The sequence below is a fragment of the Vanessa cardui genome, chromosome 12 (assembly GCF_905220365.1).
Source record: "Vanessa cardui chromosome 12, ilVanCard2.1, whole genome shotgun sequence".
Classification (NCBI taxonomy): Eukaryota; Metazoa; Arthropoda; class Insecta; order Lepidoptera; family Nymphalidae; genus Vanessa; species Vanessa cardui.
The window spans coordinates 5,761,168-5,777,529 of NC_061134.1; the positions used below are offsets into that span (position 1 = coordinate 5,761,168).

Genomic DNA, 16,362 nt, shown 5'->3' on the forward strand with positions numbered 1-16,362 from the left:
AATTAATCATAAATCATAACCGTTAAATAGTTTATGAAAAAATTATAGGTATCTATATAAATTATAGTTAATTTATAGTAACATTTGATCGTTAGAACTTCCCAGTAAATAGTCTGACTAATTTATTTATTATAAAAAGCTATATATTCGTACATATATACAGGATTCGGATTCGTACACATAATAATTTTTATCATTATTTCCTGGTGTATAAAATTACTGAGATGGCTCAGTGGTATATCTGAATCCAATCGAAAAACGCTGGTAATCACGGACGAGCTCCACTTAGATTTAATATGAATAAGTTATGTTTAAAATCCATGTCATGTTCGGGAGTAGAAAAAAACATCTGTATCTGCTTTTTTTAACAAATATTGCATCATTTTACGCTGTTTCGATACCTGTTTACGTATTCACCAACTAGCATAAGGCCAGCGTGAGGAAATAAGCTTCTTTAATAAAAAGCAGAGGAAGCCCAGCTGTGGGATATTTGTATATATGTATATTAAATATACACCTATATTTATGTTACTTTTTATGTATATATTAAAGTTTGTATGCCCAAAAGTGTTACGAAGTAATTGTCGTAAAATATTGACTTTGAAATTTGAAACCATACCTTTTTATATTTTATTTCTCCGTCCTACGTTATATGTAACGTCTTAATTCCAAGTTTCTGAATTAAATCGATGCTAAATTAAGTTTTTACATTGCAACTAAGCATTTATAAGATATTGCTATAAAATATGAATAGTTTCTTGCAAGTCGCTCGCTGTTGTGGCGTGAAAAAAAGATAGAATATTACTAAGTTATTACTGAGATATGTCATAACTCAGTTTGCGCTCTTAGCATAATAGACTCACATTTATGCCATTTGCGCCTATTTCTTACTTTTATTATAAAATAATTTAAATGCAATAACTTTATGACTAACGACCATTACTCTAATAAAGCGTGTCGCTATTAACAACCCGCTTCGTCTACAGAGCCTACAGTGAGCGTTACACAGCGACTTTTTGGCATCATTGAAGTTTAATACTTATTTAAATAGAGGTGTAACAAATGCACCAATAAATAAGCTATTTATATAATGTTAAGGAAGGCAAAGAAAGATAGCATAAAAGTAATTTACACCTATAGATAGGTTGTAAATGGAGCGCCTGATTGTAAGTGGTCTCCATCGCCTATAGACAGTTGATGAGAGATCTCTTACGGAACCAATATCCCAGCAACAATGAGATATTATGTCCCTAAGGCAGCACACACATATAGTTACACTGGCTCACTTACCCTTTCAAGCGGATCACAAACATGCGAAGTAGGTACTTTTATTTAACGCTAGAATATATGATCTGTAGGTGGTACCTACGCAGACGGCTTGTACATAGATCCATTTTACTATTGAAACGCTAGTTTAATTAATATCAAAAACCAATTTCCTTTACCTCAACCTTTTAAGAGGAATATATACTATTTTATATGTAATAATATTTAGTAAAAACTAAAAGACAATATTGGTTTGCATATCGCATTTCCAGCAAGCGAATATCTTAAAAAGCGTAGTGCAGTATGTGCAGTCAATGCACTATTGAAATTTATCGTATCCTGCGAATCTACGGCTGCAGGGCTCGAAGCGGTCGATGGCCTAGGAACAGCGTTAGGATACCTAGCTTACAACCTACTATGGCTTTAAGTGTACAAGCTGGATCGCACGACGAACCCGGATGCTTGCTTGATTTATAGGACAGATAGTGGGCCGCCTTTAGAATGGTAATAAACGAGAAAATCCCATCAATATGCATACACAGGCTTAGCTTGTCATTTTTGAGTTATTGGATATGATCGAAGATATCGCGTGAATCACATTTTCACAAGTTCATTTTAGCAGCGTTTCAAGTTTAAAATACATAAATAATTTGTGTATACGTACAAAATTAGACCATTGAGAGCGGCTTCTTCAATGTCAGATGTAGCTTAATTCTCTTGTTTTTCTTCGAACTGGTTAGTTTTATATCAGCGTGTGAAATATCCAATAATATTTTACAAGGTGGTGTTTATTTTTAGAAGACGTAGAAACAAAGTTTATTTTATTATTATAATAGTTAAAAAAATAGTAAAAAATATTTTTTGTAAAACAATATCTTAACCATGGCTTTTATATCTACAGAAATCGAACTTGTGTAACTTCTTACAATTTATTACACTTATTAATACGCGCGGTATAAATGACAAATAATTCGAACCAAATGACACATCTTCAGAAAATCTTTGTCAGAGTCCTAGAATACACAATATTCCTTCATAATATTATTATCTCATAATCTTATTCTAAGCAAAGATACTTTAATATCCAAACAAGCGTGCATTTCACTAAACGCGTGTGGGAGACCGGGGAAGTGAAATGAAAGTTGACGCCCGCAAACAACCGAGAATTAATAAGCATTTTGCTTTTATTTTAGTTGTGTTGCATAGAACACAAGAAAATTGCCCTATGGAGATATCTAGATATGTATTCTACTTAGTAATGGTTGCTTAATCTCCAATAAAAAGAATCGGTGAAACAGGAATTTATGTAAATATTTATAGTTATGATAAGCCTACTATGTTCTCTTGATTGAGATCGTCAGACAATAAGTTACAATTTTTTTTCTGCTACCATTGTAACTGTGCGACATGATAAAAACTGGCAAAATCTACAAAATAATAAAAAAAATTATCTATTCGACTAGTACTAAAATAACAGAGGAGTCGGCGATGTCGACGGTTAAAACAACATATCCAGTTCTGGACCAGTCTAGAAACAGTTATTTCACATCTATATATACGATACGATACCAATCTGCTTCCTGGCATAAGTTCAAGTATTTTTTCTTATGTAAATTTATGATTTAAGTATAAGAAACTTTTTATTAACTCACTTTGTTTTTAAAACATTTTATCAAATAAAATAACTTGTAAATAAAAAAAAACATAAATAATATAAACAATACACTGTTTATTTTACTTCAATAATACAAAAATTGTTTGAAAACAACGTAATTGTAATCTAATCTAAATAGATACTGTAATCTACTCCAGAACGAGTGAAATGCTGTCTATTTTCTTTTAGTAACGGTATGTATAAAATATGTAAAATATATTGAAGAGTATTTTATTATGTAAGTATATTTGATAGAAGAATAAAACTGAATTGTAATTCATTTGGTTATAGTTTATGAATCTTGGTACCTATAATATCTCTTTGAGATTAATAGTCTTCGACACCGCTTGACTGAATACCATCACAGCAGGAATATATATTATTTATCTTATAATGTAGAACTTTTTCATAGTATCCGCTTTTTAATAATTATACCACTAGATGGCTCTACAATACATATACCTCACCGCTCAACCAAATTGCCATGAGAAATAGTTCATACACAAGCAGAACAAAGGTTTGCTGGGTTTTACAAATGACGTTGACAAAAAGTTTTACACTGTTCAGTTTACACCTTTTGTTGCTAAACAGTTTTTTCTTTTTTGTTCAGATGGTGTAGTAGCTAACTTAAAAGTATGAAGATACTGATATCAGCTGTGTTTTTCTGTTGAGAAATTCTCCATAGTAGCTCAAAGCCCGAAAGTAGACAATGTTTGCACTGCCATGCCCCGGAAAGAGTGTACTTTTAGCCTTTAGTCCTACGCCTGAACTTTGTTCGCTCGTACCGTCTTATTTAATATTAAAATGAGATATAGATATGCACACATATAAAGTTTATATGTTTTGTGCTCGTAACTATATTTACGATATAATAGTTTTCACGCAATTGACAAAATATTGGTCAGAACGCTTGTGACGGTGATATTGCAACTTACCATAATTGCTTTTATATTTTTCATAAAAACGAATCCATCTCTGAAGTATTCGAATAATAACATAATTACAAATCACTCCATATAATTACTGTATATAGGAACTACATTTTGTCATTGCAAAAAGTACACGACGCAAATACCGCTCCGTAGACGCGCCATCATAACCTAAGGCATCATTAGCACTAATTAAATCATACAGTTTATTTGATGATAACAGTGATATACAAATTAACTTTAGATTTGTACATTTTATAGTATGATAATAAGGAAAAAAATATTAGTAAGCATTAGTATTCAATATTGTAATGTAAATTATTAATATACAGTTATAGCAAAATAAAACACACATTTAAACACGGTTTTTGAAGTCGATTCATAAAATATTGTTTCTATAAATAATAAAAAATAAACTGGATGTAAAGTAAACAGCAACATAACGTCGAAGGTAAAAATGATATAATGAGTTGCAAGTTGCATGTCAAGTTGTGATGATGACGGATGAATAAGTTTAGTGAATATAAATGGGCTGTTTATGGGTGCCTTTTTTATTTATATGTTTCCTCAGAGTTATATTGCTGGGTCGATGACATCAGTGATGCAGAGATTGCAATATGAAACTGGTTGTATTCTATGCACATAATGTGGACTTGTCATAAGCATGTAACATGCTTCTAAAGCTCCTTATTGTAATAAATATTTATATTTCTTGCCATTTCGACTACATTATATTACATTTAACATTATTTGTTACTTTAAAAATTATCTGGATGCGATTCAGTCTGATCACAATTTCAACTTCATATTGAGTCACCTTAGTAACTCTGTATTGAGTATTTTTACGAAATTGTGAGAATAAAAAATCACAAGTGCATGTGCATTTATGTAAACTTTTAAAAATAAAAATTAAAAAAGAAATCGAAATTTTAAATGTTACAAAATATAAACTCATGTGGAAAGGAAATCACATATAATTTTGTCAAAACTGATATTTTATTAAAGATAATATATTTACATAGGTAGGTTTATAAGTTTTGACTGGTGACTCAGTCAGTGCCCAGTGCCTATGCACATCCTACTCACATCGAAAAGGTAATATATTCTCATATATATCTTCATCAATATTAAATTTAGTTAAACTAAAGTATGAAAAGTTAAACTGACAAAAATATTTTGTTTCCGTTATCTAATCTAATCGTTACAGCATGATTTAGCACTATTATAGCTGACTGAATCATAAGAGATATATTTAATTAGTGTAGAAACTATTTGATTTAAGATTTTTAGAAATGTATTAATTGTAATGGTTTTATATATTTGATTATTAAAAAAAATATCTGTCTTTTTGGAAAATGGAAGGATATATATGTATAAATAAGTATAGAACGGAGGGATCGTACTCGTTGTAATATAATTATTATATTATATTTTATCTTCCGTTAATTAGCTCAGATTATCCTTGGAATTTTTAATTATTACTCAAAATGACACTGTGTACTAAGTTGTATATTCCGTCACTTGGCACTCATACTTACAAATTCTGGCTAAAAATAGGAAAGCTTGGCTTTTACATCTATCTATCTTTTACAATGATATGCATATTCTCATACAAAATTAAATGTTCCTGCTTGTAATGTGCTGTTAATAGTAATGTACTTTTGAATGAAAATCTTGGATCAGTAGGAATTATAATTTCAGGTACCATTTTACTTTCCCCGTGTCTGTTTAAAGAGTTCTTCCGATTATACTTTGCTCTGACTATGTAATATAAAGCCTCGTCACATTACATAATCAAGTCGCATCAATAATTTGCAGGATAGGAAAGGAAAGGATAATATTGGTTCGCCTTATTACAATATGCGTGAGTTTATACATGGTTACTCCCGATATACCATCATCATCCTCATCAGCCCACTGCTGGACGTAGGCCTCTCCAAGTGCACGCCACTGTGGTCTTTCTCCGGATACTCGCATCCAGCTCCTGCCTGCCGCCTTGCGTATATCGTCACTCCACCGTGCCTGAGGACGTCCTACACTACGTTTGCTGAGACGCGGTCTCTACTCTAGAACACGTTTTCCCCAACGGTTGTCAGTTCTACGACAAATATGACCAACCCACTGGCACTTCAGCTTACTAATCCGATAGACCAAGACGATTTAAATCTGAGCGGATGATCAACTGCCGTCTTCTCATACAAATGTGCAGTGGCACATGATTGTATCTATTAGCAAATTCTCTATTTTTTTTTATATTCTAATTTTGTTTAGAAGTCAGTGAAAGCTGCAGCAATGGTATCCATATGGGTTTCCACTAAATTTGAGAATTCGTCTGTAAGTAAAACACGACCTTTAACATCTGTGTCTAATTGTCCATCGCAATGTTACTAGTCTCTCAATGTGCCGACCGCGACCCCTTCTTGCCCTTTTCCTTATAATATGTTATTTTTTATAAATCATTTCTTAGCTGATATGTATTAACTATCAACTATCTACTTTAGCTCCATGAAAAGGATATCTCTTTTATACAGGTTTTGTACTTCTGCAAACTTTTATGAAAAACAGACGGCACAATTAAATTTCATACAAAAATTACCTTTGTCATCATCCCACTACCTATTACTTTCAAAAGAAAAATGATCTTATAACCGTATCCAGCATCTCATCTATCTCTAAACTAAAATTTCTCATAATCGATTCAGCGCTGTTTGTTAAAACCTGATCACTCACGATTTTAGCACGCCTGGGTAGGTACCACCCACTCATCAGATATTCTACCGCTAAACAACAATACGCAGTATTGTTGTGTTCCGGTTTGAAGGGTGAGTGAGCCAGTGTAACTACGGGCACAAGGGACATAACATCTTAGTTCCCAAGGTTGGTGGCGCATTGAGGATGCAAGGAATAATATTAATATTTCTTCCAGCATCATTGTCTATGGGTGATGGTGACCACTTACCATCAAGTGGCCCATATGCTCGTCCGCCAACCTACTCTATAAAAAAAAAAACGCAGCAAAATTTTATAGTAAAATTTTTATTCCGTGAACCACTGGCAGACTATATCATAGTTGTTGTCTTTGTCTGTGATTTTTTGTTTTTTTTTTTTATAAATTTAATCATGTCAATTTTTTTTTATCAAAGCAAACAATTTAATTATGATTTTTTTTACAAAAGCGTGTCTGTCCTCTTATATAATAAGTAGTAGGTACAAACAGCAAACTTACAAAATAAATTTTAAACTTAAGAGTCACTGTTGACCGTGTATTAACAGTATTCGATTCGGAATAACTAATGTAACGAACATATTTAAATTCATAACACTATAAAATTAAAAAACATACTAGGGTCTTATTTCAAGTATTTCAAATTCATAATAATATAATTTTTAGGGTGTTCACGCTTCTGTTTGTCTAGGGACCTCACTGCTTTGTGGCCCCGGGGCCTCCAGACCTTTAAATCCGACTCTGATCCCAGGAACTGTAGGTAACAAACATTCCTTCATCCGAAACTAAAAATCATCGTTGACTAAGGGCTTATATACAAGTGCATTGAAGGTGACATATGTATGCCCATTTTGAGTAAAAAATCATTTATACCTAGACAAAAATGTAATTTTGAACGAATTTGTTTTTCTAAAGTAACAAAATTAAAATGACATAAAAATTAAACTAGAAATGATGTGGTCCCATGGTGTAACGGTTAGCACTCTGGACTCTGAATCCAGCGATCCGAGTTCAAATCTCGGTGGGACCTCTTTTTACTGCACAATGACTTTCATATTTCAGGTTATCTTACAGGACGAACACATTTTTATTAATTGGTTTATCTTATTTCTTAAATATTACAAAAATCTTATGCTCAGGATAATAGCCAAATATCTAATTTCACTTAAAGCGTTTATGTACATTTACAAATAGCATATTTATTCTAAAATATAATGAAATGTTCTATTATATTACACAACTTATATTGTTATATGATAGGTATAGTGCAGGTTCTATACAAGTGTAATTGGTACCCATCCAACAATCATGTCATAACTATAAGGCCCTTATCATTTCTTTTCCATACGAGTATATCTTTAATCGATAATGCCGTTGTCACGGTGATGAAAATATATACAAATCAGTGTCAGATATACGGAGTAAGCACCGCACAGTAGAATTTAAATACGTTAAAGTAATAAAAATAAATGCTTTAGTGATTCCTTAAAGTACTCTTATACGACCATTACGCCAACATGCAACTTGATAAGCTGAAAATTTTAATGATCGGGCCCTCAGAAGTATGTATAACCAAAAGTGCCTATATTATAATCAAACCAATGTGATTATATATTAAAATGTATGCAAGACAACTATTATTTTCTAATATAGCAACGGCACAACTGTTTATTTATCTATTGTATAAAAATGTATTCTTAGAAAAAAACAAATATATCAAATAAATTTATCAGCTACTTACCATGTCATTATGTCTCAAAATGTGAAATTTCAGAGTGGAAAAACATCTATAGCCAATTTCTTATCAGAATCTATTAATGTCGAAGAAGCTAACAATCCCAGACCAACCCAAGGTGTTCGTATTGTAGAATTTGTACTTTCACATCTAAATGTAAACGAAAAGCAACATAAAGTTGATATTGAAATGTGGGACTGCAGTGGTGACCATAAGTAATTATGTTTAAAATATTCATAAAAACATTAATTAAATTTTCAATCCTAATATTATAAATTCATAGGATAACCTTGACATATAGTCTTGTTAATTAATTCCAATATGTTTGGGTCCAATAGTACAAACTTAGTCACCTGATCAGCCTACATAACTGCGTAATTTACTAATTACCCCAATTAATTGCTTAGGTTCGAATCGTGCTGGCCTGCACTTCGTCTGCGTGTCCAAGGAGTTATACTTGTTTGCTCATCCAACACCGTAAATGTAGCAGCGAGGGAATTGGAACTTCTGTACAACTACTTTGTAAGCCAGGCCAAATTGTCAGCAAAGCAATGTGTGGTATTCTACAACTGTCCTGATGATCAAGAGGACACGGACTCGTTGAATCTGTGTAGGTTCTATAATTATATGCAATCATAAACTCATGATGTTCTAATAGTGTTGTGTATTTACTAACTTATACGTTCATAGATTTTTAAGAAGTATTTATAAAAAATATAACATTTGGTTTTGAAAAAAGATTAAGAAGAAATTAAGAATTATTTTATCTTTCTTACAGCTTCTACTTTTTCAAAAGTATCTCAAGTTGCTGTTAATTTGAAAACGGGAGGAAACAGGTTAAAAATAGATTTTTCTAATTATATCACTTCAATTTTACAGACATTATAAATAAAGTTAATAACGATTTATATGTCCAGTTTTATTTCAGACACCAGCTTTTCTGGCATACTTACCTCATACATTAACATTCCTTATAACTGAAAAACATCCATTTACTTTTCTCGTTGTTTTATTACATTTTTGTCTGTAAAAAAGATAATAAAAAATTCAATACATTCAATCTTCAAAAAAAAATCAAATACGTATTAAGGTGTCGAATTAAGACATTACACAAATATTAAACATAAATTTATTAAGTCCAGTAGAATTTTTATCAATACAAATCTCTATCACTTACAAACAAAACGGAAGTCTCCTTATTTAGTATATTTTACAAAAATTGTTCAACATTCGTAGTTGTAATGTATCATATTGCTTTTGTTAGTTAAAATTACTGGACATATTAGGGTCTCCTTACTTTAATTAATATATAATATTGCTAATCTTCTTCTTTTGAGATAACAATAATAATTAATATCTCAAAAAGAGCTTTATGTTTGTGAAATCACTTTGTATGTTACTATGAGTTGACCTTCATATTATTATAAAAAACATAAAAACTCAATTATAAACCTGCACTCAGTCTTTAAACATTTGGCTCGTATAATGAGTACTTTTAATGAACTTAAATTCATTTTTATTTTCAATAAAGATAATTAGCTATATATGATTAATCTTATAACGCGAAACTTATAGTGAATCGATTTACTTCGTAATATATATTTACACTATTAAAGACCTTGTACAGAAAATCTTACGCTATTACAATATAATAAATTATAAAAATGAACTACCTTAACAAGTCTAACGTTACTAATAATTATCACCTTGATCACATTCTGTAGTATGTGGAAGGGTACATGATACTTGCATAATTTTGTTTAGATTTACGGCAATTAATGTCTGTCATTTTTCCAATTTCCTCTTTCATTAAAATTTTTTCGGTCTCTATGACCTCTCCCGGAGCCGCCTCGATTCCACCGATCGTTGCCTCGTCCTCGATGACCTCCTCTGTTAGGAAATCGCTGAAAGTTTTGATCGCCTTCCATGTAGTTAAAATCATTTCCCGGTGGACCGTTGTAGCCCATATTCCCGAAGTTATGCGGCCCTCCAAATTTGTTGTTATTAAAATTATGAGGTATATTTGGAGCAATACCTAAAAGTCCAGGAGCTGGTCCGCTTCTTGGATCCGGTAAAGACTGATTAAAACCATGCATGTGATTCATATTATTCATTCCACCAATTCCTCCCATTCCCATTGGTGGGATATTCATCATATTCATGTTACCTTCCATAGCGCCAGGGCCTCCTGGCATGTTATTATTCATAGAAAATGGGTTTGAATTTTGGTTAAAGTTAATAGGCGTTTTTAAAAGAGCTTCTTTCGGCTTAGGCAGATAGGCGAACTCTCCATTTTCTCCTAATGATATACCTAAATTCGTGAAAATATTACATAGGACAGTATTGCTTTGTATAGAAGTTAAATCAAACTTTTTACCTGGTAATTTTTCTTGTTGAAATTGTTTAATCATTTGCGTTACTGGCGCCAAATGTTGATTTACAAATATTTTTTGTGTGGAACTTAATTCTTTATACCAGTTTGAATTTTGTAGAATAGTTTGTAATTCTAAAGAATTAGATTTCTGTTCAGTAATGTTTTCTATTGAATCTTTTGGTTTTCTACGAGGATCTACTCTAGGTGCTGTATTCACAACTTTAGATGACTTTTCACTATCGCTATTTGATTCCTCAACTGACAATCGAAATACTTTCCTTAGCCTAGGATCTGTTAAAGCTTGTGATTTTGCGATACTATTTTTAATATCGGTGTAATCAGGTCGGGGTATATGTATTAAAATCAATTTATATTGCATGGGTGGATGACTGTTAATAGAACCATTAATTTCGGAAGCTGGTGTGTAATTTGGAAGTGGTTTAAAGGGTAAACCTAAACGTAAATCAATATCACCGCTGGTGCCTTGTCTTAAATCTGTGTCACCAAATCCTGAAGCTTTATTTGTTTGTCTGAGATCAACGTCGGTTCTCCTACGCCCGTCTGTCGGTTCACCATCTATACATTCATAAATAGAAACTCGTGATGATTTTTTGCTAGCAGGTTTAGGTTCATTTGTTTTAACTGGGGAGCGTCTTGATCGCGGATCTCTTGAAATGATTTGCTCTTGAATTTCACTAGAGCTTGTTTTATTGTCTTGTAAATTATTTTTCATAGTATTTAATAGCTTCGTAACTTCTTCGCTGATGTCAATTTTAGAAAGATCTCCAAGTTTACTTAAAACAGCGGAAGGTTCGATAACAGAGGGCGCTGGAGCTGGTGGTGACATCAAAACATTGTGAGGGGACGCATGAGGAGATTTTTTTTTATTACCCTTCTCTTCATCACTAGAATACCATTTTTCATCGATTAATAAATTATTATCTTCATCGTCATCCGTTGTAGACCGACGATTACTTATCGTACTTTTTTCAGGATTTTTAAATATTGGTTCTGGTTGCAAGAAACGTATGTCTGTGTCACCTTCAGTATGCAGTAAGCTATCTTCAATATTAGGCCGCCGAATGCTAGAATCACCTTCTGTAAAAGGAAGTACCCTATGATCAACATCTTTCACTTCATTAATTTGATGAAGTTTTTCATTTTCTAAAGACTCATTTGATATATCAATGTTTTCTTTATCTTTTGTTGCAAATTTTAATGCGTCCTTCGTATATTGATCAATATCGATCATATCTTTACTATTTGTATCTTTTTTAAACATCTTATTATTGGATGAATCTTCATTAACACCGAGCGTAACATTGGGTTGAAAGCGCATATCAACGTCTTGTCCAGGTAATTCTGGTGGCATCGATAATGTGTTCGAAGAAGGGGCTGCAGGTGGTACACGTAAATCTAAATCTTTCGCAGCAGCATTAGGCCCTCCAAATTGAGACTGTTGTTCAACATTGTTGATTAGTCCTAACTTTTGTATACTCATCGTGTTCAGTTGAATTTCGGTAATCTGTTTCAGAGATATTCCAATACTATTCAACTGTAATACTGTAAGCTGACCTAATTGATCTAGATTTTCAATACCCATTTTTGTCAAATCAGATATTTGTCGAGGTGTTAATACACCAGTTAAATTTTTAATACTTAAAACATTCGTATTTCCTACATTACTGCTATTAGGAGACGAATTTGAATTTGGACTTAAATGATCGTTTTGCCACCTTGATTGACGAACTTTGGGTGATATCTTATTCTGTCTTTCGTTATTATATTGATGCATTTGTAGGTCGGGATTACTTTGAGGATTCGGTATATTTAAATCAAAAAGAGATGGTATGTTTCTTACTTGATTGTCATTATTTTCCGAAAACTGTTGCATTAACTTTAATTGCGTTGTTTGTATCATTTTTAATGCACCTTCTCTATTTAATCTCGGGAAATCGCCTAAAATTTCTTTAGGTGCTGACTCAATGTGTTTTAGTAATATATTTTTTAGGCTATCATTAAGTGGTTTACCATGTGCGAACTTACATTCGTCTTTGTATATACAAGGAAGCCCAGTATGATAATATTTACACGGAAAGTCTGCATGCATATATAAACATTTGTCTCTTTTTGCACAGCAGTCCATCAAATAAAATTTACATAATTCCATTTTTCTCGGAGGTTGAGCATCGTGAGAGTAAATGCAATCATCACCTTTATGACATTTTCCTTGCATATAATATAAGCAAACACCGTCAGGATCTTGCATTGGATGTGTTTCTCTTCTTCTGTCATTTTTATTTTTATTCCTAACGCGTTGAGGCGGCCTATGTCTTTGACGATGAGCATGATGACCGCGAGAGTCTTGACTGCTATCAGAATCATACGATTCTCTGTCATCATCTTGATACATTTCATCCGGTGATTTTTTTTGTACAGGCGAAGCTCCTCTCACGCACATCATTTCGCTCTCGTCCATTTCGTCAGAATATTCTTGCTTTTTGCGTTTCTTACTCGGCCCTTCCTTGCCATCATATTTCTTTCGTTTTTTATGTTTACGTCGTTCCTCAACATCCTCTTCAGCTTGATTTTCACCTCCCTCAGCTTTGTTCATAGCTTTTCTAATAGCTTTCTCAATATTACCAGCAAAATCATCTTCAACGGAATCCGTGTACTTTCGACTCTTTTTACTTTTATCTTTTGACTTTTCGCTTTTACTTGATTTTGATTTTTTTTTCTTACCTGATTTAGAGTGGTAAAAATTTTGATTGTCAGTTTTATCTTGATCTCTAGTGCCTTCTACATCCGGTACGGATTCTTCTTTCTTGACTTCTGTGGTAACTTCATTTGTTTCTTCTCCGTCACTTTCGATTTCTCCATCTTCCAAGTCGTCTGTATTTGTTGCTACTGGATCCGCCATTATGATGTTTTCACTGAAAATGAGATAAGAACAAAATTAATAAAAAGCATTTTTGTTTTTAAAGAATACGGTTACGGAATTATATTTCATGTAAAAATTATTAAATTTAAGTAAAATTATTATTTTATTTACTAATATAGTATAAGATCATTCAAATAAATAAAGTGGTAAAAATAGAATAGTACAACGAAAAAAAAATCCTTTATAATTTATATTATATACTTTAACATGGATATATTAATTAAAATTTATATACATTAAAATTTATATTAATAATTGAGAAACAGAAAGCTTTGCAATAATATAATATAAATAAATAATTATTATTTACCATTCCGAATGTAACCTAAAGAATAAATAAAAATATAAGTATATGATAAGCATATAATGTATATTTATTAATAGAAGTTAAAAAAATATTTTAGTGGTTTGAGATATATTCATATTTACTTTTAATGACAGTCCCTACTAGACATACGCATAATAAATACATACGAATAACTCCATTATTTATCACTAGATAAAACTATCTTTAGCCTCTTAAAATGATAATCTTGATATTAGTTTAAATTTATTATCAACCATTATTATATGGCCTACGTAAAAAGGCTAAATCGAATAAAAACAATGTTAGGTACCTAATTATCAAAAAAAAATACTACAACCTTAAACTAACCATGACCTAAATTATTTGCTAAAAATAAAGAATTATAAACTAAATTGATGAGTGTTAATGAAGTTTTATACTAGCATAAATTCTATTTCGATTTATACTGATATTGGAAGGTTCAAATTTTATTGGATCCATGCGGTGAAAATTATTTTTAGTGGAATTTGTAATATAATGATCAATAAAAATGTATAATAAAATTAGGTATCTTTCTGATTGAAGATTACAGACGCAAATTTCAATTACTTCTAAATTAAATTAACATATATAATTATTTAAAAAAGTTATTGTTTTCCGAATTACTTTCACAAAAGAGATCATTATAAATCGTAATTACTTTTTAATAAAATTACAACGCGATATGGCCGCCGCCATGTTTGTATAATCCAACCATTTGAGATAGGTAGGTTACAGACATTGAAGGCCAAGTCTTTTTTTGCCATCAGATGCGAGACCTAATATTTTTCACAAATAAATTAAATACGCTTACGTATTTAACAAATATAATTTAGTTTAAACATCAACCTAAAAACGAAAGTTATCAACTAGTACGAATGCACACTATTGCTATTAATACTCACGCATACATATATGCTATTTAGAAGGCTGACGCCCTATTTCATATATACTATCATGTGTATTTATATAAAGTTGGGCAAGTTAACTGGTACTAAGATTATGCAGGAATATTTATTTTAACATCAGTACCATATTCAAGCAAGAGCAATTTTCGATTTTCTCTATACTGTACCTAATATTCGTCGAAACAATTGTCATTGGAATGAATGTCCAGTATCACTAATTAAAATTATTAATAGCGCAGTAATGGATTCAACATGTATGGCAGAAGTCAATAGACTAACTGTTTCGTAGCCACAACTTTCAAGTAAATTAGTAGTAGTACAAGGAGATATGCAAGCAGTGGGTGGCCGTTCACATTTCACAATGTCTTGCAAGTTGTTTGTGCGCTCTCGCTCGCCACGATATGAATGACGTCAGCCTTCTAGAACGGCAAGATATTATTTTGTCCTTCCTTTTTCGAGGTCACGCGTACAACGCTCACACACACATTAACACAATCTTACTAATGTTGGCGTATAGTGACTCGCGACTTTAACATACCATCTTAAATAGATAGCATAACAATTTATGATTTTGCTTAAAAATTTACTTCGAAATATTTAGTAATATTTTTTTAAATACTTAAGTAAAACTAACAGTTATAACTTAATAAAGCATTTAACCATCACCATGAAATCCTTTAACAAAAGTTAATGTATATTACCTTAATTTCTTTTATATTAATAGTCCTTATATATAATATATGAGTGTGATCCCTAGTAAAAGGAATAATAAATCATGCAAAATCTATACAAATTTTTCAAACAAAAGATTTAAAAAAAATAAATTTTAACTTGACTAAACTTTAAAAATGGCGTTCATACTACTAAATAGCAGCCGCCATTTTGAGAAATATAGTCAACATGAAAATAAATTAAAATTAGGACTATTGTTAATAAAAATCAAACTTTGTTGAAAAATATGTGTAGCAGTACATTTGCACATGTGTGACAATTTGAGCAGACCAAGCACTTTATGCGATAAATTATTGGGGACACGCATTTGATTAAAATGGCCTAACAAGTAAATACATAATATTGTTACCAATCTTACATTAAATGAACAATTCACTATGTGCGACTACTATACGCCATGTAAAAGAATTCTTTCATAGCATTGCTGCATAAAGACGACGTAACAAATCGAATACGCAATAATATTGATATCGAATTCGGACGACGACTGCAGCGAAACAAAGCCAAGATTTGTGATAATTTAGTTCCAGTTTTTAACACGACAATTAGAGGCGCCAATATAGAATCAATGCTACCACACCTAAAAATACAATGATGCGAGCTATAGTCAATAATATTTCTTAAAATAGTGTAATATGAACAGATAATGAAGAATCCCAATAATTCCACTCTTATTTATTATTATTATTTATAATATAATTAAAAATATTTTTAAAACACTTATTTCCAAGTTAGTAAAAGCATGATAATTATTGTTTTCCTTGTGTTATTTC

The 16,362-nt window shown here is 31.5% G+C and overlaps 2 protein-coding genes and 1 non-coding gene across 6 annotated transcripts; 2 read left to right on the forward strand and 1 right to left on the reverse strand.

Annotated features, from left to right (window-relative positions):
• Nucleotides 1–7,532: 7,532 nt before the first annotated feature.
• Nucleotides 7,533–7,604, forward strand: Trnaq-cug. Its single transcript has one exon. It is a non-coding gene; the product is annotated as a tRNA-Gln (tRNA).
• Nucleotides 7,605–7,979: 375 nt separating this feature from the next.
• Nucleotides 7,980–9,217, forward strand: LOC124534010 (intraflagellar transport protein 22 homolog). The gene is made up of 4 exons (XM_047109623.1): nt 7,980–8,136; nt 8,349–8,524; nt 8,717–8,919; nt 9,088–9,217. Exons 1-4 carry the CDS (start codon nt 8,092–8,094, stop codon nt 9,195–9,197), a joined length of 534 nt encoding a protein of 177 aa, XP_046965579.1. The 5' UTR covers nt 7,980–8,091; the 3' UTR covers nt 9,198–9,217.
• A 205-nt stretch (nt 9,218–9,422) lies between these two features.
• On the reverse strand, nt 9,423–16,125 carry LOC124534009 (protein suppressor of sable). Of its 4 annotated transcripts, none has more exons than XM_047109621.1 (2): nt 15,948–16,125; nt 9,423–13,616 (listed from the first exon to the last, which is right to left on the reverse strand). In XM_047109621.1, the coding sequence occupies exon 2, from the start codon at nt 13,601–13,603 to the stop codon at nt 10,085–10,087; it is 3,519 nt and encodes a 1,172-aa protein (XP_046965577.1). In that variant the 5' UTR covers nt 13,604–13,616; nt 15,948–16,125; the 3' UTR covers nt 9,423–10,084. The 4 variants fall into 4 exon arrangements, with proteins under 4 accessions (XP_046965577.1, XP_046965578.1, XP_046965575.1 ...); XM_047109622.1 differs by lacking the exon at nt 15,948–16,125 and adding an exon at nt 15,559–15,883; XM_047109619.1 differs by lacking the exon at nt 15,948–16,125 and adding an exon at nt 15,025–15,426.
• Between the last annotated feature and the right edge of the window lie 237 nt (nt 16,126–16,362).

Excerpts from the sequence above, each read along its gene's own strand:
- LOC124534010 (XM_047109623.1), top strand. The coding sequence starts at position 8,092 with ATGCAACTTGATAAGCTGAAAATTTTAATGATCGGGCCCTCAGAA. Across the intron at positions 8,525-8,716 it reads GACTGCAGTGGTGACCATAA|GTTCGAATCGTGCTGGCCTG; the intron begins GTAATTATGTTT and ends TTAATTGCTTAG. Across the intron at positions 8,920-9,087 it reads CACGGACTCGTTGAATCTGT|CTTCTACTTTTTCAAAAGTA; the intron begins GTAGGTTCTATA and ends TCTTTCTTACAG.
- LOC124534009 (XM_047109619.1), bottom strand. The coding sequence starts at position 15,050 with ATGACAATTGTTTCGACGAATATTAG. Across the intron at positions 13,617-15,024 it reads ATTGTTTCGACGAATATTAG|TGAAAACATCATAATGGCGG; the intron begins GTACAGTATAGA and ends TCTCATTTTCAG.